The sequence below is a fragment of the Pseudorasbora parva genome, chromosome 5, assembly GCF_024679245.1.
Source record: "Pseudorasbora parva isolate DD20220531a chromosome 5, ASM2467924v1, whole genome shotgun sequence".
Classification (NCBI taxonomy): Eukaryota; Metazoa; Chordata; class Actinopteri; order Cypriniformes; family Gobionidae; genus Pseudorasbora; species Pseudorasbora parva.
This window is the reverse complement of record NC_090176.1, coordinates 42,912,948-42,934,261: the sequence shown is the minus strand read 5'-3', so window position 1 is coordinate 42,934,261 and position 21,314 is coordinate 42,912,948. Positions and strand designations below refer to the sequence as shown.

General features: G+C 36.6%; 2 protein-coding genes across 14 annotated transcripts in view; both read left to right on the top strand.

Moving 5' to 3' along the window:
• ccdc141 (coiled-coil domain containing 141) overlaps window positions 1–1,034 on the top strand; it is a 41,580-nt gene extending 40,546 nt beyond the window's left edge. Inside the window, exon 26 of the mRNA XM_067444425.1 lies at window positions 208–1,034. Within this exon, the coding sequence (XP_067300526.1) occupies window positions 208–481 (274 nt within the window). The 3' untranslated portion in view covers window positions 482–1,034. The remainder of the gene's footprint in view (window positions 1–207) is intronic.
• Window positions 1,035–6,803: 5,769 nt separating this feature from the next.
• The window catches only part of ttn.2 (titin, tandem duplicate 2), a 171,547-nt gene continuing 157,036 nt past the window's right edge, over window positions 6,804–21,314 (top strand). For 12 of the 13 annotated variants that reach the window (XM_067444373.1, XM_067444378.1, XM_067444377.1 and 9 more), the window contains exons 1-12: window positions 6,804–7,012; window positions 8,825–8,928; window positions 9,448–9,651; window positions 11,152–11,439; window positions 11,540–11,628; window positions 11,727–11,941; window positions 17,863–18,118; window positions 18,304–18,459; window positions 18,676–18,792; window positions 19,350–19,577; window positions 19,666–19,779; window positions 20,749–20,988. In XM_067444373.1, the coding sequence (XP_067300474.1) occupies window positions 8,838–8,928; window positions 9,448–9,651; window positions 11,152–11,439; window positions 11,540–11,628; window positions 11,727–11,941; window positions 17,863–18,118; window positions 18,304–18,459; window positions 18,676–18,792; window positions 19,350–19,577; window positions 19,666–19,779; window positions 20,749–20,988 (1,998 nt within the window). In that variant the 5' untranslated portion in view covers window positions 6,804–7,012; window positions 8,825–8,837. The remainder of the gene's footprint in view (window positions 7,013–8,824; window positions 8,929–9,447; window positions 9,652–11,151; window positions 11,440–11,539; window positions 11,629–11,726; window positions 11,942–17,862; window positions 18,119–18,303; window positions 18,460–18,675; window positions 18,793–19,349; window positions 19,578–19,665; window positions 19,780–20,748; window positions 20,989–21,314) is intronic. The other variant, XM_067444370.1, reaches the window with a different exon arrangement.

Here is a 21,314-nt window from a genome sequence, read left to right as displayed (position 1 = left end):
ATTTAATTTCTTCCATTATCATGCATATCCATTCATTCTAACTTTTTAATCTACATTTCCTGTAGCTAACATTTCCTTTTATGTATCTTCTGTAGAACCTTCAACTTTAACATACCTCTAATTTCTCTCTTCCATTGAGTCTGTATTAATGAGTGCCTCTTTTTTTGCTGTGGTGTGATTGTGTGACATAATTCACTCTTTGTTCAGGTTCAAGAATGGACACAAAATGGCCAATGATGAGCACATAGAACTGTCCCATAAAGAAGGCAAGCATGTAATGTTCATTCACAGCTCTGCAGTGAGAGACTCTGGGCAGTATGTGGTTATTGCCTCAAGCTCAGCTGGCACAATCTCATCCAGCTCCATGCTGCAGGTCAAAGGTAACAGCAGCCCTGATTTTGACGTTCTCAAACTGGACTGGCACACCTGTTTTGGCACCCTCTGTTTCTTCTTGTGGCTCCTCTATCTGCTGCTGTTATAATTGGGACTGTCACTTTTGAACCTTTTTCTCAAAACCACTGCTGTGCACAGTTATTATGTTTGCACATGGGTAGATAAAAACACATTTGACACATCTTGTGGTGTGATGCGATGTGCTGTACTTCATCTAATAATTATTATTATATATAATTATAATGCATGAAGCTCTTTATGAATATTTGTAATTTTACAGGATTTGATTAGTCACATGACCTAAATATACACTTAGCCTTATACATTCATATAAATGTTAACATAAAATAATGTTTTGTTTTTGTTTTTTTAATTAAAAAAGTTATGTCACAACTAACCACATATTTGTTCATTTTCGCTATAAACATTGAAATTTCTATAACAATGTTTTGCAATAATCAAATTCGACATGCTCTGATTAAAATCTGTATTTTCCTACTATATTATGCAAGTAGCGATGGCTGCATTCAATTCCCTTTGTGATGGTAATGAAGTCCTGTTCTGCTCTCCAGTTATTTATAGTTACATTTCTGAAATAAAGTGTTCAGAATTTTGCAATTAAATTATTTATTTATAAAGTAGTTGCTTATGTGTGTGTGTTTTATTTATTTATTTAACAAATCCACCAAAGTAAAATTCAGTCTTCATTCACTCACCCTCATATCCTTTAAATCTGTACAACTGCAGAACACAAAATAAGGTATTTTGCCCATACAATAAAAATAAATGGTCCTAAACATATATTTATTATTTAAATTGTACAAATCAACTAAATAAATTAATATATAGTCAAGTAAATTAATAAATAGCTAAGTAAGTAAACACATTTTGAGAGATCATCTTTTGTCTACTAGAGAAGAAAAATAATTGTGATGAGAATTTTCTTTCTTTTTTTCCTTTTTGGATGAACTTTCCCTTTGGTGAGAATGTTTGGTTAAGTCTTGATTTACTGTTTAAAGGGGTTAACCTTAATTTAATATCATATATTATGGTTATTATTTATCTATTATGGAAAGCTCACTAAATATAATAAAATACAACAAATGTTGGTTCAAGTTTTTGATGTTCCACTTTAGACATCTATTAAGTAACTTTGCAACTACATGTCAACAAGCTCTCAATAATTTGCAACTACATATCAACTAACTCACATTAGAGTATTAGTAGACTGTTAGGTTAGGTGTTAGGGTTCGGATTAGTAGAATAAGTTGACATACTTGCAAAGTTACTCATATCGAATGTCTCATGGAGCATCAATATAAAGTGTCAGGCAGACAACTAATAATTTAATCTAGTAGTTGACATGTAATTGCAAAGTTAGTTAGTGTCTAAAGTGGACTATCAAAACTGTCCACTAGACCTCTGAAGGTGTGCTGTGGTATCTAGCACCAAGATGTTAGCAGCATCCTTTAAGTCCTGTAAGTTGCAAAGTGGGGCCTCCATGGATCAGACTTGTTTGTGCAACACATCCCACAGATGCTCGATTGGATTGAGATCTGAGTAATTTGGAGACCAAGTCAACACCTCAAACTCGTTGTTGTGCTCCTCAAACCATTCCTAAACAATTTTGACTTTGGCAGGGAGCATTATCCTGCTGAAAGAGGCCCCAGCCACCAGGGAATACCATTTTCATGAAAGGATATTCATGGTCTATGTGACGCACAGGTGAAGCTCATTTGCAATCACGCCACCGGCCTTGCTCCGTTCTCTCACAGCTCTTAACCACCCTGTTGTCACAGTCTGCAACAGTGCTTTGGTAGGTGGTACGTGTCAAAGTAACAATATGGATGGCAGGACCCAAGGTTTCCCATGCAGAACATTGCCCAAAGCATCACACTGCCTCCACTTGCCTTCTCCCCATCGTGCATCATCGTACCATGTGTTTCCCAGCTAATCGACGAATGCACATGCACCCAAAAAGAAAAAGTAATTTATAAACCAGGCCACCTTTTTCCATTGCCCTGTGGGGCAGTTCTGATGCTGATATGCGTACTGTTGGCGCTTTCGGTTGTGGACAGGAGTCAGCATGGGTACCCATACACAACAAATTTCAATGTATTCTGACGCTCCCCACGTGCATCAATGAGCCTTGGCCGCCCATGACCCTGTTGCTGGTTCACCACTGTTCCTTCATTGGACCACTTTTGATATATACTGACCACTGATCCAGTCATATAGTCATCACAATTTGACCTTTGTTAAACTTGCTCAGATCCTTACGCTTGCCCATTTCTAACACATGAACTGTGAGGACAAAATGTTCACTTGCTGCCTATTATATCCCCCCCCACTAACATGAAGAGATAATCAGTGTTATTCACTTCACTTGTCGGTCATAATGTTATGCCTGATCGGTGTATAAGTGCAAATGGAAAACATGTACACGATAAGTGCATTGTATCAAATGTCTTTTCCTTTTAGTACATAGTAAAGGCACTTAATATAAAGGTAAAGCCTTATATTAAAAGATGAAATTTATAGTGATTCTTATTTTACACAAATTGCCGTTCAAAGGACTTCATTCTAACTTATCAGCCGTTAGCTTGAAAAATAGGAGGGCTGAGTAAGGTTATAGTCAGGGTGATGTCATCTGTCTTCAGCATACAGTAAACCCTTGGTTGTGAGAGAGACTGTAATTTGATTTAAGGTAGGTGATGACCGGAAATATATTCACCAACCCACCAACTAATAGACACATAACAGTTAACTTTGTTTATTGCATGAACGTTTCTTGTCAGAAGTGTCATATGGTGTAATATCCATATGCTCATTTGGTCAAGATCGAGTTTCAGTTTAGTGTTCTGAATTTCTGTTGATTTTGTTGACAAGTACATTTTCTAATATTTCCTATTGATATAGGAAATACATTTTATATATAAAACAGATGCAGGCGGTATTATATATTCTGTAACTTAAGACTTGCTTAAAACCTGTTCCATAAAGACACTTTTAAGTTGTTTTATTTTAATTTTATTTTTTTCGAAGCCTTTTCCAATTAAAAATGAAGCGGGGAAGGAACATATTAAAATATTGTTTTAGAGACCTTATTGTTAATAACAATATTGATTCATTAAGTGCAAGATGAGTCATCAGTAATTTTAGTTGGTTTTGCCAGAAGATAAATAATTATGAATAATATTAAATGATGAACTGTCATTACATTAGCTTAGCACACAGATGACATCAAAAGTTACAGAGTAAAAGCCTCAAAATTTCCAGTTTGATTTAATTGTCTCTTTTTAATGAAAGAGAAGGTTATTATTAGCCAGGGGCATGTTACTGTTATCACACAGCATAACTCGGGGCTCTCGGGTTACACCTTTGCTTCCTTGCTATGTCACCCTACTGGGAAGGTGTCTGTGGTGTCATTCCTCACTCTGCATTTAAATACAGCTGTCTCACAGATACTTTTAACTTTATCTCTAGTCCTCTTTACTCTTTCACTTAGTTCTTTCGGCCCCACTTTATATTAGTTGGCCTTAAGTACAATGTACTTACATCAGAAAATAAGTACAATGTACTTACTGTGTTCAAATTGTATTGCAAAGCCCTTTTGCTGATATTAAGGCGGGTAGAGTTAGGGACAGGTGTGGTGGTGTGGGTCAGTTTAAGGGTACGGTTAGGGGTAAGGGAAGTGCCAACTGTGTAATTACAAATGTAACTACAAAAATTAATTAAAGACGTAATTACGTTCCGGTATTCTTAAAAATGTAAGTACAATGTAAAAACATGTATATACACAATAAGTGTATTGTATCAAATTATTAATTGAAATGTTACTACAAAGTAGTTAAGGCCACTTAATATAAAGTGGGTCCGTACTTTCTTTTCCAACAGTAAACAATAAAGGCAACACATGCTTTATTAGGCACAAGTTAACATTTTTGGTTGCCCTTTTTTGTTTGTTGATTTCTGCTTCATATTCAGTGCAGTAAATTATTAGCAATCTGATTTACTTAGGGCCACTCCACACTTCCTCTCCAGACTGAACGAGCAAAATGCATTGGTGGAAAAAGACCACAGCTCACACTGGACTTATCCTCAAGTGCTCTGCAAGAGTGATACTAAGGTTTCAGCATGTGACGAGAGCTAAGTGATTCAAACACACACACACACACACACACACACACACACACACACACACACACACACACACACACACACACACACACACACACACGCACACACACACACACACACATACGCACACACACGCACACACACATGAATAAACTATAAAATTATAAAAATCCACTATATTTAGACCCTAAAGGGAAATAGTGATGGAAAAAAATTAGATGGGAGGATAAAATGTATGTCAACGCTTTTTCATTCTTTTGCAAGTTTTGCGTTGCCCCAAGAAACTTTGTGTACCCTTGCAAAATGTTCTTTGTGAGCTAATTCAAAGTTTTAAGGGAGCACAATTGTTTTACGATGGAACGATGGAAACGCAAGGATTTTGCGAACCAACACAAAGTTTCATGGAGGAACGCAAAACTTTCACACAAAACGCAAATCTCATGTTTTCCATCACCATGTCCCTAGACGGGGCTCTGTATTTATTTATTTATTTATTTACATTTAATTGTACATACACTGCCTGGCCAAAACAGTTGTTGTTTGGATTTACATTGGCAAATGCTTAAGAGTCTATGATTGGGTCATTACTGCAGTGATTATGTTTTTAGCATGTTATATGTTTGGCATGTGGTTCTTATGGCGTGTGTAGCTTTTCATTTCTTAATCAACCATGTAGGACGACACAGAGATCTTGGCCAAAAATCTATCCCCCTATTGATTTATTTACATCAAGAGGTGAATACATTTTTGGTCCAGATTTTGTAGAGTCAAGCACTCTGTAAAGTCTCCTCCAGCACATCCCAAAAGCTTTAAATCAATTCAAGGTCTGGACTCAGAGGTGCCAATTCATGTGTGAAAATGATTCTTCATGCTCCCTCCCAACCATTCTTTCACTATTTGAGCCTGATAAATCTTGACATTTCATCCTGTAATATAGCAATGATGTGTCGCACATGGTTCATTTAAGAAATGGCACATTTAAGAAATGAAAAGCTACACACACCATCAATTAGGGTTAGAAGAACTGGTGCAAAACATGCTTGGGACAAAATAATCACTCTAATAATGATCCAGTAAGCATTTGCCTATTCAAATCCAAACAGTGGCTTTTTAATAGTTTTTGTATATATATTTTTAACAGGGGGCAGACCACCATAAAGGCGACTTATTATGGGACATGTAAGAAGAATCCAGATCATTCCGTGCATTCACAGGCACAGATGCTGTTTAGGGGAAAACTTTGGATATCAGAGTTCACTTAGCCTAATTTTCTAATTCTTTGTGAATTATGATAATATCTGTAACACTACTGCTTGCAACTGATAATTGTGTATGTTGCTTTGCAAAAATATTCAGACCATTAACCAATAAGTAATGTCATGTAACCACATTCTGAACAAAAGTAAACAACTGAAAATCAGCTGTGGCTATACGATGTTGTTTGGAGATTGTTGCTGAAAGCGAAATTATTAAATACATCATAAATCATACTATTAAATAACTCCCACGTGATGATGATCATATATGTGTATTTGAATGAAGACAAAAGAGCATTCAAAAGATGAAAGTAAAGACCGCAATTTATGTACTGATACAATTTAATTCAATTTAGTAGCTATATCGATTTGTTTTTGTAGTTAGAGCTGTATAACATTTTGTCATTAGATTATTATCTGACAAAAGTTAACACTTGCAAGTCATTGTCAGTGCATTCCACTTACATGTCGTCACTGCCTGTCTTTAACATGGTCTCCACAGTCAGTTTTACCTCTAGATCTCACCATGATGGTAATGTTCATAAATGCAACTTCTAAAAGTTTTGAGATTAAATTCAGCCTTGCTATACAGGTAAACAAAAGATAAACAAATGGGTGGACACTGCCTGTGATCTGGACGCATTTATCTCTCAGACCCAGAGCCTGAGTGACAGTGACAGCCCTTCTCCCCCATTTGGTGGTTCACCTCTTGGGGATCAACATGCTGTAACAGTGATTATTTATGAGGTAAAGCTATTGAAGATTTCTCTCTTTTTGAGGGGCCTTTTCCTGTTTCTTTAGGTGTGGGGGTTTAAGACACTCTGTAATAATGAGTCCTGCGTTATGTTAAGTAAAGTGGGTGACAGGTGTGAGTTCGCATAAAATGGCTGCTACCTCCCATGATGCCTCGTGAGGGGACGGCCAATGGGGCATGGCAATGTAGTGATGATGCTGATTAGCCAAGGGGTATATAAAGTAAAACCACCATGTTAACACTTCTGAGCAGTTGGAGCATTCCCAGCCTTGCCTCGGGTGTAGGGATTGCAAGGGAAAAAGCAAAACTACACGGCTAAGACCCTGTGTAGTTTTGTTTTTTGGGATATTCCGAGGCTCATCCGTTCTCACACTGTGTTTTCTGAAATCATATCTGGATAAGGACTTTGTTTCAGAAGACAAAACCCTTTGGGATTCGTCCCTCCAATTCAAGGCACTCTTGGATACAAGTAAGTATGCTTTGTGCTCTTGTACCCATGTGCCAGTTCAATGCTTTCTAATGATGCTTTGTTGTGTGATTCTAACTAATAAAGTCAGTAGAAATGCCAAAGTCGATGTTCACTTTGAGAGATTTAATGGGAAAGGGACTTGATTTTGAACATTTTAATTCATATTCATTTGATTTTGTCCTAAGACTTTTTGTTTTTGATGGTTATTTATTGGTGCTGTGGTTTTAGTAAAGCCAAGAATAGCCTGTGATAGCATTAGAGTGGTGACCTAGCTGGGCCATGATGTCTTTTTAAGGGAATCGGCAGCAGAGATATCAGTTGCACCTCCAGCTATGTGCCACATGGTGACTGTCAATCAAAGCTGGGCACTGACTATTTTTAGAGGATGCCTTTTGTGACACTGGGTTCGCTTTGCTTATGGACGTTTATTGCAGTTTAATTTATTTTCTTAAAGTAGTTGCTGGAAACTTCTGCCTTATTGTTGCGCAGATCTTCAGTTATTTTCAAGTTATGCTTCCTAAGGTTGACACATGGAATAATTGCAAATGTCAATGAGAATGTGTTGGAAAGTAATACTTAACTTTTGATATTTATGAACCTGGTTGTACCGTTGAATTATTACTATGAACATTTTTTTATCACTCTCTTTTTTTCTTTTTTTTCTTTTTCTTTTTTATAAATAAGAATGTAAGCCAAATTACTGTCGTATTATAGAGTTGTTAGTCTCGGTTGCACTTTATTTTACAGTACGCACTTACATGTACTTACAGTGTGCTTATCTAAGAAAGTACTGGGTAATATGAGGTAATGAGTTAAGGTTATGTTTATAGAGGTGGGTTTAGAGTTTGTATCAAGTTATTACCCAGTTTTTGTAATTATTATAATGTACAATAGTATGTACATGGGGAACAGGACTGTGCTACCCCTCAAAAAGTCTCTTAAAAGCAAAAAATAAATAAATAATACATTGTTGTGTTGTGGTTGTATATTTCGGAGCAATGCTCAAGTTTTCATTTTGATTTAACTTAATTAATTTAAATATCTAAATTTAACTACAAAATTAGTTATGATAACTATCCTAGTAGCTAACATACTGATTATACACAAACTTAATTTTACAGTAATAGAATTGAACTATATCTTGATTTTGTTCCATCAGTGTTGTTCTATTTTAGGTAAAGGTCATGCATCTAGCAGTTCCTGTCAGCCATTTTAAATTCTATTTATAAACTAGCTCTCTTCAAGTAACTTTTTTATTCTTCAGACAATCAAGACATGTTCATCTTAAAACTGTTCATCTTAAAGGAGTGTTTAAACCTTAAGATTGTGTGATTATGCAGTATGTTTATGAATAAACTCAGCGTGGGAGTCTGAAAACGCTCAGTATTTTGCTTTGGTAGATGACCAGTTGTTCAATCCAGCAATGAGATTGAGTCACATGTTGAATAAAGATGCATAAACCACTGATTTAGTGATGCATTAGATTTGATGATACAGGCCTGTCTGACTGTTATAACTGGAGGGCTATTCTAAATTATGCGTCATGCCGGAAAAGAACTCACCGCAAGCCACAGTTGTTACTGTCATGTCTCAAGAGCTGTCAGTTGATACGAGGCCCAAATGTTTGGCCTAACACCTAATGGAGCCATTGAATCTCAAATAACAGGCCAGGTTGATAGGGATCACGCTAATGATTAGTCTGTTTAGAAGCTGCTAAAAGTACTGTACTATTTTTGAATTTAGATATTATATTGTTTACATTTTGCAGGGTTTAATGACAAAACTATAACCTTATTCTATGCATTTCTTTAGGGTGCCTTCCACCATGTCAACACAGGCGCCAACATTTACACAGCCGCTTCAGAGCGTTGTGGCACTTGAGGGTAGTGCTGCAACGTTCGAAGCTCAAGTTAGTGGTAAGAATTTTCTCCACAAGCCATTCCATTGGTGCATTGTAGAATTACTCTTGAGTCTTTTATATAATGTGAAATTAGTTTATGGACTATTTGTATTTATTTACATAACTCTTCAGATACTTAGCATTGATGGATTTATTTGAATAAGCAGTTCTACCTTGGCATCTGTTGCAGCCATTATTGATCCAGCCATTATTGTTTGATCACTTTGTGGGAGGGACAGTGAAGCATTTACCTAAACATCAGCTTGGGTTTAAGTTAACTTACATTTTCTTTATATTTATAAATAAAGTTATAATAGCGAGTAAATTAATTGTTCAATGTGCAATGTTTAACCATCATAATATGGTACCATATGCATGTTCAGCTCAGGATTTATATAATATGCAAAAAGGGGCCATCTTCATCTTTTTGTCCACCCAGCAGACACTATTTTTGACTACAGATTAAGATATATTTGAATATATATAATCTGTATATTTTAAATATATTTTAAATATTTTAATATATTACCCACAGGTAATCCAGTTCCAGAGGTGAGCTGGTTTCGTGATGGCCAGGTTCTTACTGCTGCCGCTCTGCCCGGCGCTCAGATCTCGTTCAGCGATGGCCGCGCTGTTCTGATGATCCCTGCCGTGACAGCCGCACACAGTGGAAGATTTTCTGTGAGAGCCACCAATGGCGCTGGACAAGCCACTAGCACAGCTGAACTGCTGGTTACAGGTAATAACCAGTAATTTGGTTTTCGCTATTGACACCAGAAAAAGAAAAGAAGAAAGGCTACACATGCTTATATTTGTTTGTACATGCTTATAAAAGTTTGCCTTCCAAAATGCCATTTAGCCTACTAAAGTTAGAATAAATACAAACAATAAATAAATACTACAATAAAATATTACATTGCCTCATTTGGTTAATAATTAGGCTATAGTGATTATTAGCAAGTTAATTTGTAGTATGGTCATGAATGTGCTGGCACCCTTAAGCTACAGTAAGCAAATATGTGGATTGGTCGACTTAGTTAATGACTGTTTCTTGTTATAGAAAGTGGTACAGATATCCAGTGAGATAGGCTGTTAATTGGCACATGAAGGCTGTCATTTCATGAATAATTTATGGAAAAGGAATGTGTCACCTTAAGTGCTTACAAGGCAGTTCTGAAGGGGATATTGAAGGACAAATGGTTTCATATATAAAAACACTCAAAAACACTCAAAAGTGTTTTCATATATAAATACACCTTTAACTGCGTTTTCAACCAGCCACTTCCGTTTAGATATGCGCGTCAACAAAAGGATAGATGGCCCGTTCTGTTTCCGACGTAACTCCATCTCTAGCTACTTCCGACAGGGATGGCACGTTCGCTTTGACACACGTTGTTATTGGTTAAAACTGAATTGCGCAAGTTGAACTTGAGCTCTGATGCAGTGACATGCGCTTCGCACTGTAAAATACCCTAGCGTTTTCCGTGGACAAAATGTAACATTACAAAATGTAAAGAAAAAAATATTGTGTATATTTTGGGCGCTTTGACAGACAATTCGATGTCGCGAGAAAAACACCAAAGCTGACTGGACTGAGGAGGGGTAATTGAACAATTCTCTCATTCTAAGGCCTATTACTCAAATACTCTACTTTATTTATAATCTTATTCACAATTTTTATTTTAATAATAGCATTTGAACCTTTGTTTTATATGCAATTTTAATCTTAGGTGTATCTATTTTTGGTGTTTTTAACAGTACAGAAAGTTAGGATTAAACATTGATAACATCCCTTTTGAAATTACAACTTTACAACACAATATACTGCTTTTAAAGCAGGTGTTTCTTCCAGGAAGGACATCGACTTTTATTTAGTAATATTGCAAACGTCAAGCAAGGTTTGTATATTAAAGGCTAATAAAAGAGAATTATGAGCTATTATACATTATCATCATAACTTATTATAATTATTCAGACAGACAGCAACACCCCTGTCAGCTTGTGTTAGCATAGTCTACATTGTTTTCGCTGATTGAACATGTTTATTTGGTGTTTTTCGAGTTGTAGAATGTCTGAGAAGTGATGTACTGTAATCTGGTGAATTGACTGCATTGCTAAGGCATCTGTGCAGTGTGAATTAGCCTTAAGAGAGAATGTGTGATACTGTTAACTGTTGTGTTAAAAGTTTGAAAATACCATCTATCATATTTATCATATTTAACTATCTATCAATTTGCAGCTGAAACTGCGCCACCAAACTTCATTCAGAGACTACAAAGTATGACTGTGAGACAAGGGAGCCAAGTGAGACTGGATGTTCGAGTTACAGGAATCCCTGCACCTGTGGTAAAGTTCTACAGAGAGGGAGCTGAGATTCAGAGCTCTGCTGACTTTCAGATTGTACAAGATGGAGACCTATACAGTTTGTTGATTGCCGAAGCCTTCCCAGAAGATTCTGGAACTTATTCTGTCAGTGCTTCTAACAGCAGTGGACGTGCAACTTCAACCGCAGAGTTGCTTGTTCAGGGTAGGATTTTTAAGATTTTGTAAAAAATGTGTAGCATGCATTTTCTATTTTATGTTTATATAATAGATGCTGTAATAAGAATTTAATTCATGATTCACAGGTGAAGAAGAAGCTGTACCTGCAAAGAAGTCAAAAACAATAATTTCAGCCTCTCAGATTTCACAGACTCGTCAGACTAGAGTGGAGAAGGTGAGTGACGGTCTCAACAGTGAACAAGCCAAAGCAGTTTTCCAGAAAGCATCATATTATTACCCTTTACTGTATTAATTGTTATTTTCTTTTAACAGAAGATGGAGGCTCATTATGAGGCCTCTGCAACAATGCAAATGCAAGTAGAGGGTGGGGTTGTGACCCAACAGCTGGCACATAAGACTCCACCTCGTGTGCCCCCTAAACCAACCTCCAAATCCCCCCCTTCACAAGTGACTAAAGTGTCAGCTGCTCGCCATCAGTCTCCCTCTCCTGTGAGGCATGTTAAGGGCCCGACACCCACTCCTGTCAGGTAATGTGTCTAAAGTTTTCAGATTTAAATGTGTAGACAATTCATATTATATATTTAATTGGACTTGATTATAAACCTATGTTGATTTTGTTGATAGCATTAAAGTAATAAATTATTTACATAATTTTAAAGGACAGCTCCGGTGAAAAATGAACCTAGGGGTAATTAACACATGGTTACCGAGTAGCTCGTTCTCTGGTATGTGTTTTCATTTAAATAGAATGTAAAGAGTTTTATCTCTAAATACAGATTAGCCTATAACGCAAGTGTATGGGACATAGAATAAGTAAAATGAAATCACTAGTTAATACCACTAACAAGGCTCAAAATAGCCTCTCACTAACACAGTAACATAATGAGAGTCCCTACATGCAAACCGAAGCATTTCGAACTTTGTAAGTGTACAAACAGTTTAATAAGAAGATACTTTATAAAGACAGTACATTATGTGTATACAGACAGTAGCCATCTCGGAAAACAGTCTCGAACAGTCAAGCCATGAACGCTGTGCTAAGTGAGCTGATCGATAGGAATTAAGTTTGGGAAATTTAATCACATAGAAAAGCATGAATTATATCTGTTTATTAAAATATATGGTTGACTAACTATAAGGGAAGAAGGTGTCGCATATGAGATTCCAAGTCACAGTTCATCACTTAGCACAGGGATCGTGGCTCAACTTGTCGAGACTGTTTTCCAAGATGGCTACTTGTCTGTATACATGTAATGTACTCTCTTTATAAAGTATCTTCTTATTAAAGGGTTAGTTCACCCCAAATTTTAATTTATGTCATTAATGACTCACCCTAATGTTCTTCCACACCCGTAAGACCTCCGTTCATTTTCAGAACACAGTTTAAGAGATTTTATATTTGGTCCAAGAGCGTATCCAAGTGTATGTACACTTCACTGTCTATGTCCGTAAAGGGAGTAAAAACATAATCAAAGTAGTCCATATGTGACATCAGTTAGTTAGTTAGAATCTCTTGATGCATCGAAAATATATTTTGGTCCAAAAATAACAAAAACGACGACTTTATTCAGCATTGTCTTCTCTTCCGCGTTTGTTTTCAAACCTCAAATAAAGATTCAAACGGTCATGAATCAGCTTATTGATTCATGATTTGGATCGCGTGTCAAACTGCCAAACTGCTGAAATCACGTGACATTGATCAGAGTATGTGAGTGGAGTGGAGTGGGAGCGGAGCGAGGAGTGGAGCGGCGAGATTTTGAATGGAGTGAGGAGCAGATTTTTTAAAAGTCGGAGCGTTGTGGTTTTCACTCGCTCCGAGAGTGCTCCACTACCGCTCCATCACGAGTACAATTCATGCCAACGTGCCGGCACATAATATTAATAACTACATTTTTAGCCAGAACTAGAACTTATATCGGCACAAAAAAATCAAGCCCGACCCACCCGAACCCGTGCACCCGAGAGCCCGTGCCAGACACATTACCTGTAATTATGAGCCCAAACCCGATTTAAACCCGACCATTTTTGAATACGTGGGCGTTCTGGCGAGAGCGAGCCTGTAATGTCTAATGAGTGGAACGAAGCCGGTGTGACTCAGTAATCCGCAGGCGCACGCTCATGAACCCGCCGGTAAAATGATGTTCGTTCAAATCCAGCTCAGACATGACATAAATCTGTAGCTTACTATACTTGTTGTAGCCATTAAACAATGTTTTCTTTCTTTCATATTTATGTTTAAATATTATAATATTATTTTTAAATTTCATCTGATTATATTGGCTATAAGTGCAAAGATGCGAGTGGGTCAGAAATGATTGTGGTGGTTATATTTAGTTTAATATTAAGTTTTGTTTTGTAAAAAGCCTTTCTTTCTTTTGTACAAATTGTCTCTTAATTTTAATAAAGGTTTCTTTGGCCAATTGCATATTTAATAAATAAGAAACAAATAAGTCGACTATGAGGTTGCGGAAGCGATCGCTTTCATTGCTCATGAACTGGAGCACGTCTCAAATAAACGGAAACTCAGCAGGCTTGCTAGCCTAGAAATCTAGACGCACCCTAGCGGCAGCAAATTTAATCTGCCCGCAAGTGTCGTCTAGGAACTCTCAATACCTTTCTGAGCTGTATTCCTCACAATCTGGACGGGCCAATCACATCATGTATAGAGTCGGCGGGCGGGGCCATAATGACGACGGCCGAGTTGCGTTTGCGTGCTTCTAGTAAACACAGAAACTGGTGAACGGCGGCAGTCTTTCGAATCACCTTTGACTGCGATTCTGGAAGACTTGGAGTTAAGCTTTTCTCTGAGAAAAGAACAAAGAACGGCACTGAAGTCATTCTTAAAAAAGGGAAGATGTGTTCGGAGTTTAGCCGACCGGATACGGGAATGTTTAATCTGTCAGCGAGCTCTGGTTCACCTTCGTTGCTCTGGTTGGTGTAGTGCTATCCTATCGCATGCAGAGGGAGTTTGAAAGACAACCGTTTATCCCGCCCCTCGGCTTGAGCCCTGTCTATGGTGAGTTTCCAGACCAAACATCTTGATGTGGGTCTGGCTTGTCAGGCTACAGGCTTGCCTCACAGACATGAGAAATATGTAGCCTAATATGTGTAGAAACAAAAAGATTTAAATAAGCAAAGTGCAGTGTTCAGAACTCACAGGGTAAACAACCAGCTTGATACAGATGGATCACGGCGATGGGCATGAGCGGGATGTTAAAGTTTAAGTTTTTTTTTAACCTTCTACATACTGAATATGATCGCGTGAAAGCACATCTGAAACAGGTAGCACTTATTCACACATGTAATCGTTCTCTCTAATGCATTCAAAAACATCTTGTAGTGCTTACCTGCTTGTTATCAGTAGTTACATTATACAGTTATTCTATTATTCTATTAAGCTATATGATTTTGAATTAGCAGAAATCTGTATTGATCCGTAGATAAAATAACTGATGAAAATGTATGTTCATCTTTCCAAACTTTCAAACAAAATTTGCACTGCAAAAAGCATCAATGATATTTAACTTTTAAAGCTGATAAAGCCTATACGTTTGGCATAGTGGGTGGAAAATGAACACAAATGTTCCAATAAACCACGTTGAAACTAGGCTCTTAATCTCCTGTTGTTTTTTTATAATTTTTTTCAGTTAATGCAGGTTATAAACCGAACTTTATAGTGATATTTCAGAGCTTACTAAAATACTTTAGCAGTTAGCCGCAGTGATTCTGGAATGCATAGAGCGTGGAGGGGAAATTGCCGCCGCTCCACTCCGCTCACATACTCTGTTGGTGATCCAAATCATGAATCAATCCGCTGATTCATGACCGTTTGAATCTTTATTTGAGGTTTAAAAACAAATGCGGAAGAGAAGACAATGCTGAATAAAGTCATAGTTTTTGTTATTTTTGGACTAAATTGTTTTTCCAATGCTTCAAGAGATTCTACTTAACTACCTGATGTCACATATGGACTACTTTGATTATATTTTGATTCCCTTTCTGGACATGGACAGTAAAGTGTCCTTGGATACGCTCTCTGACTAAATATAAAATATCTTAAACTGTGTTCGGAAGATGAACAGAGGTCTTACGGATGTGGAACAACATTAGGGTGAGTCATTAATGACGTAAATTAAATTTTTGGGTGAACTAACCCTTTAAACTGTTTGTACACTTACAAAGTTCTCAATGCTTCGGTTTGCATGTAGGGACCCTCATTATGCTTCTGTGTTAGTGTGAGGCTATTTTGAGTCTTGTTAGTGGTATTAACTAGCGATTTCATTTAATTTTACTTATTTCATGCCCCATAAACTAGCATTATAAGTTAATCTGTTTTTAGAGATAAAACTCTTTCCATTCGATTTTAATGAAAACGCATCCCAGAGGACGATCTACTCGGTAACCATGTGTTAATTACCCCATAGGTTCATTTTTTACCTATTGTTGTCCTTTAAAAGTGTTAGTTCACCCAAAAATGAAAGTTCCTTCATTAATTACTCAACCCTCATGTTGTTCTAAACTCGTAAGATTTTCATTCATCTTCGGAACACAAATTAAGATATTTTTGATGAAATCTGAGTATTTTCAAAATTTGGATTGAATTTAGGCTTTGGACACATTTTATATTAGGAGGCCTTAACTACTATGTACTAACATTGTAATTAATTATTTGATACAATGGACTTATTGTGTACATACATGTTTTCATATTGTACTTACATTTAAAAAAAATACCTGCATGTAATTACGTCTGTAATTAATTTCTGTAGTTACATTTGTAATTACACAGTTGGCACTTCCCTTACACCTAACCCTACCCTTAAACTTACCCATATTACCACACCTGTCCCTAACTCTACCCGTATCTCACCTCAATATCAGCAAAGGTGTTTTGCATTACAATTTGAACACAGTAAGTACATTGTACTTATTTTTTTATGTAAGTACATAGTAGTTAAGGCCACCTTATATAAAGTGGGGCCTAGGCTTTTATTCACACACAAATATTCATCAAATCACACATCAGTTGTGGTAAACGAAAGCTCAAGCCTGTTTGCTTGTCGTGCAAAAACCAAAGTTTGTTCTTGTGTGTTACGCAGTACTTGTGTAGTACGCAGATCGTTAGTTTTACGATCTCTTTATGAACTTTTTGAAGTGTCCAAAGTGTCAGTTGCATAGCTGTCTATTGAGGGACAGAAATGTCTCAGATATCATCAAAAAGATCTTAATTTGTTTTCCGAAGATGATCAAAAGTCTTATGGGTTTGGAACGAAATGAGGGTGAGTATTTAATGACAGAATTTTCGTTTTTGGGAGAACTATTCCTTTAAAGTGATGGACTTTTTCTTTTTGCTCCTAATGGTGGACTCTGTGATTTATTGCAAAAAACAAAATGTTTATTCATAAAGAAATAAGTGGTAATTTTGAGAAATATGATTGAAATTATGTGTACGCACATTTGATAGATTAATAGATTTTTTTTTGTGTCACGACTTCAATTTCTAATACTAATATTCCATGTAGTCAATGAGGTCATAAAAACACATGTTTAAAGGGTTAGTTCATCCAAAAATTATTCATTAATTACTCACCCTCATGTCGTTCGACACCGGTAAGACCTTTGTTCATCTTCGGAACACAAATGAAGATATTTTTGTTGAAATCCGATGGCTGAGAAAGGGCTCCATTTTTGACACCAATTTAATTTCCTCTCTCAAGGCCAATAAAAGGCACTAAAGACATTGTTACAAAGTCCATCTCACTACAGTGGTTCTACAATAATTTTATGAAGTGACGAGTATAGTTTTTGTGCACAAAAAAACGGAAATAACGATTTATATAGTGATGGACGATTTTAAAACAAAGCTTCAAACCGTTATAAATCAGCCTATCGATTCATGATTCAGATCTCGTTTCAAACCGCCAAACTGCTGAAATGACGTGACCGTGGCGATCCGAATCATGAATCAATATACTGATTCATAACAGTTTGAAGCTTTGTTTTGAAATCGGCCCATAACTATATGTATAAGTCGTTATTTAGTTGTTGTTTTTTTAAGCAAAAAATATATTCTCATCGCTTTATAAAATTATTGTAGAACCACTGTAGTGAGATGGACTTTTAATGACTCTTCAGTGCATTTTATGGGTCTTGAGAGAGAAAATTACATTGGTGTCAATGGAGGCCTTTCTGAGCCATTGGATTTCAACAAAAATGTGTTCCGAAGATGAACGGAGGTCTTATGGGTGTTGAACGGCATGAGAGTGAGTAATTAATGACAGACTTTAATTTTTTGGGTAAGCTAACCCTTTAATAATTGTAAAACAATTGGCAAAAATGCTTTTAGATGGGAATAAATAGTACATTTATTCAAGTTTCGCCGCTCTCATTAATCCAAAGCCTAAGGTTTGTGGTTCATGTTCTCATAACATTTTCCATTTAATTTCAGAGCTGTGTCTCCATCTACGAGACTGTCTGTTTCCCCAATCAGACCAGTCAAATCCCCTGTGATGACCCGCAAACAGGTCACGCAGGGCTCTGAGGTTCTGCCCCCATGGAAACAGGCGGGGTATGTTTCAGAAGCCAGCTACACCCGCATGATTGCCGGAGCAACACAAATCCAGACGACCTCTACCCAGGTCCACATGGAAAAGCGTTGGGAGGGCTCTTTTGCTGTTCAGCAACAAGTTGGTGCTGTCAAAGAGGTAAATAATTTCCCATTAGGCAAACTTGCTTTCAAACTATGTGCGTGTTACGAAAGACTTATTCAGTGGTGCCACTACTTCCTTTCTGTGTCTATCTTGTGTAAATGTTTATTTGTCAGTGAAAATGCCTGTAATGTAAACTCTAACAACATGTTGCAACCCAATTCTACTTGCATGTGAAAAAGGAGCAGAAAAACGTGGATGAGAAAAGTATTGCTGTTGCCACTGTGGTGGCGGCAGTGGACCAGGCTCGTAGTCGTGGGCCGCTCAGTGGCTCTGTAGAACAGCCCTGTGTTGAAACCGGCATAACTGCAGTACACATTACGTCTCAAAATGAGCAGGTAGTCTGGTACTTTAGTGCTGTGGTTGTCACACATCACAAACCTCATATTTCCATTTTTTTTTACCACTGACTCCACAAAGATTTTTATAGGACAACAATAACAGTATTTACCTGCCCATTTTTCCATCCATTACTTCATCCTTGCCTACCTTGCCAAATACCTACCTTTTACATTTAGCCAGCAATTTAGAGATTTCTTTCCACATGTTCATAGATATCATGTAAGGAAATCCAAGAGGAATCAGTCACAACTGTGACAACTCATAAAGTCAATGTTGATGTTTCAACCACTAGTGAGAGATTATTGGAAGAGATCTCATCAACTGCAGAGGTAGAATCTAAGAGAATGTTATTTCAGTTGGCCACAATTCTAATGTCTCAATTCTAATGCCTCCTATCCTGTTTTACATTCACTTCACTGTGTTTTTCAGAGAGCACCTTCTGTTTTTGTGTTTAAGGGCAACATATGAAAGGTTACATTGCATAATATTTCATGGATAGGTTGAGTTATTAAATACAATTTGACTTTTAGTTTAAAATAAAAAAAATAAATATTGAAATGACTGTTTACTTCTTGTTCCTGGTCTTATTTTGAACAGTTTTCAACAAATAATTTTGATTATGAAGACAAAACATTGTCTTTTCTAAATATTTAAGTCTTATATACCGTATTCTTTGGATTAAATGCAAGGCCAGTAAATGTTACCCTTAAATCATCTCTTTTTCCACACCTTTCAACACTAACATTTAGCAGACAACTTTACTGGGTGGTGTATTTTCCAGCTTTCATCCCATATGTTTTTTTTTTTTTTTGTTTTTTTTTCATTTACAGTATGCAAGCTCTGTTTTAAAAAAAAAAAGATATTGATCAGTGATTGCTCTTGCCAGGGTGATGGGAAAAAAGCAGAAGCTGTGGCCACTGTGCTTGCTGCTGTTGGTCATGCACGTGTACGAAAGCCCACGCATGCTGAAGGGGCTCAGGTGGAGGAAGAGGCTGATATAAGACATCAGGAAATGCTAGCAACTAAGCAACAGGTCTCAAGTAACAAGGAGCTGTTGCTCATTCCCACTGAAATGCAAACTTCTACTACTGAGAAAAGTGTGCATGTCACCCAGGTTAGAAGCATTTAACAGAAGCTGAAACATGAACATAATTTTTTTTAGGGTATATGCATTCAAATATTCTTCTGTTGATTTGTAATAGATTCAAAGAGCTACTGAGATTAGCTCCAAGGTGGAGATTGACCTTGCACCATCGCCCGTTCCACATTTTACAGTATCAAAAGTTACTGTACCAAAACCAGAACATAGCTGTGAGGTAAGATTTGGTGATTACAGGCAAGCAGTGAAATCTCACTTATTTAAGGTACCTGGGCTTTTAGATATTTAGGAAAGAGGATAGATAATCAGAGAGAAAACTGATATAACGTTAATACATTTGTGAATGAAACATGCAATAAATCTGAAATCTATTTTTATTTCATTTCATTCTTTTCTTTTAATTTTTAATTAAATTTTCCTGCTTGCCTGAAACACGGTTTCTAGAATTCAACCATAGATTTGTACACAATGGGTTCCAAAATCTGAGATCACTATGAAAATCTTTTTTGTTTGGGATTTTAGAAAATTTTAAACATGAAAATAATAATAAAAATATATTTTGCACAGTTTTAAGTTATTAATCAAAGTAATACAAATTTGTGTCAATCATGTTCAGTCATGGACAAATCATCAAAATATCAGTTTTTATGCTTTCAATGAAGTACAAGATACAAGATGCATCATTCTAGAAAATAATCATCAGGTTTGTATAAACTTGTGGATTTCATGTAGCTGCTTTTGTTATAGCAAAAGAACATACCAAGTACTTATACATTTTGAAATTAAAGTACATTTATGTTCTGTATTAAATAATAAAGTGCTAAATATATGCATTTTCACTAGTATTCTCAGAATTTGAGTCACTTTGTGGTAGACTTTATTTTAACATTTTATCACTAGCCTTTAACAAGTGCTGCCTATCCAGACCAATCTAAAAAACCCACCCCCAATACCTAATATACAAACTTCACAATAACTTTCAACATAACATCCATCCATTAGTTTTTCCATCAACCTCTTATATCATTTAGTTATTAAATCACTGAGTATACAAGTTATCTGGAATTGTTAACTAATAAATGTTGTCCTACCATCTTTCTAAAGGTTCCCTGATTGTTCCCCTCTGTGTGGCTAAACAAAACTATTCTGTATTCTGTGGTAATGTTGCTCTTCTTGGGTTGGTCAGGTTTCAATAGCAGGTTCTGCTATTGCCACACTGCAAAAAGAGTTATCCTCAACAGCTGCTCATCAAAAGATCATCAAGCCTGTTAGGCCTCCAACACATAAGATTGTGGAGGCTCGTGTGACCCCAGAGCCGACCCCTCCTCCTTTTAGAGACACTGCAGAGCAATATCAGACTCAGTTCGACACAGAGTTACACAGAAAGATAGGCGTTTCGCTTGCCGGGGAAGAGTGGGACGCACAGGTTTGTAGTTTGAGATGTTGCCCACTCGCAAAGCTAACATTTGACTTAATATCAGTTATTCATCATATGGAGCCTTGTGTGGCTGGATTATCACTTAAATAAAAATTCTTCAAAACTAACTGTTTTCCTTACAGATTCCAACTGATATACTGAGGATTTCTTCTCATCACCCCCACCTAATCTTTATAAAATGTTTTTTTTTTCATACTCTTTTCAAACTCTTTATTTTTTAACGCTCTTTTCTTTTTTAACCTCATTTCTGCCACTGCAAAAAAATGTGTATGGAAAAAATGTTTAAGAGTCACTTGATTAGTAAATAATTTTTG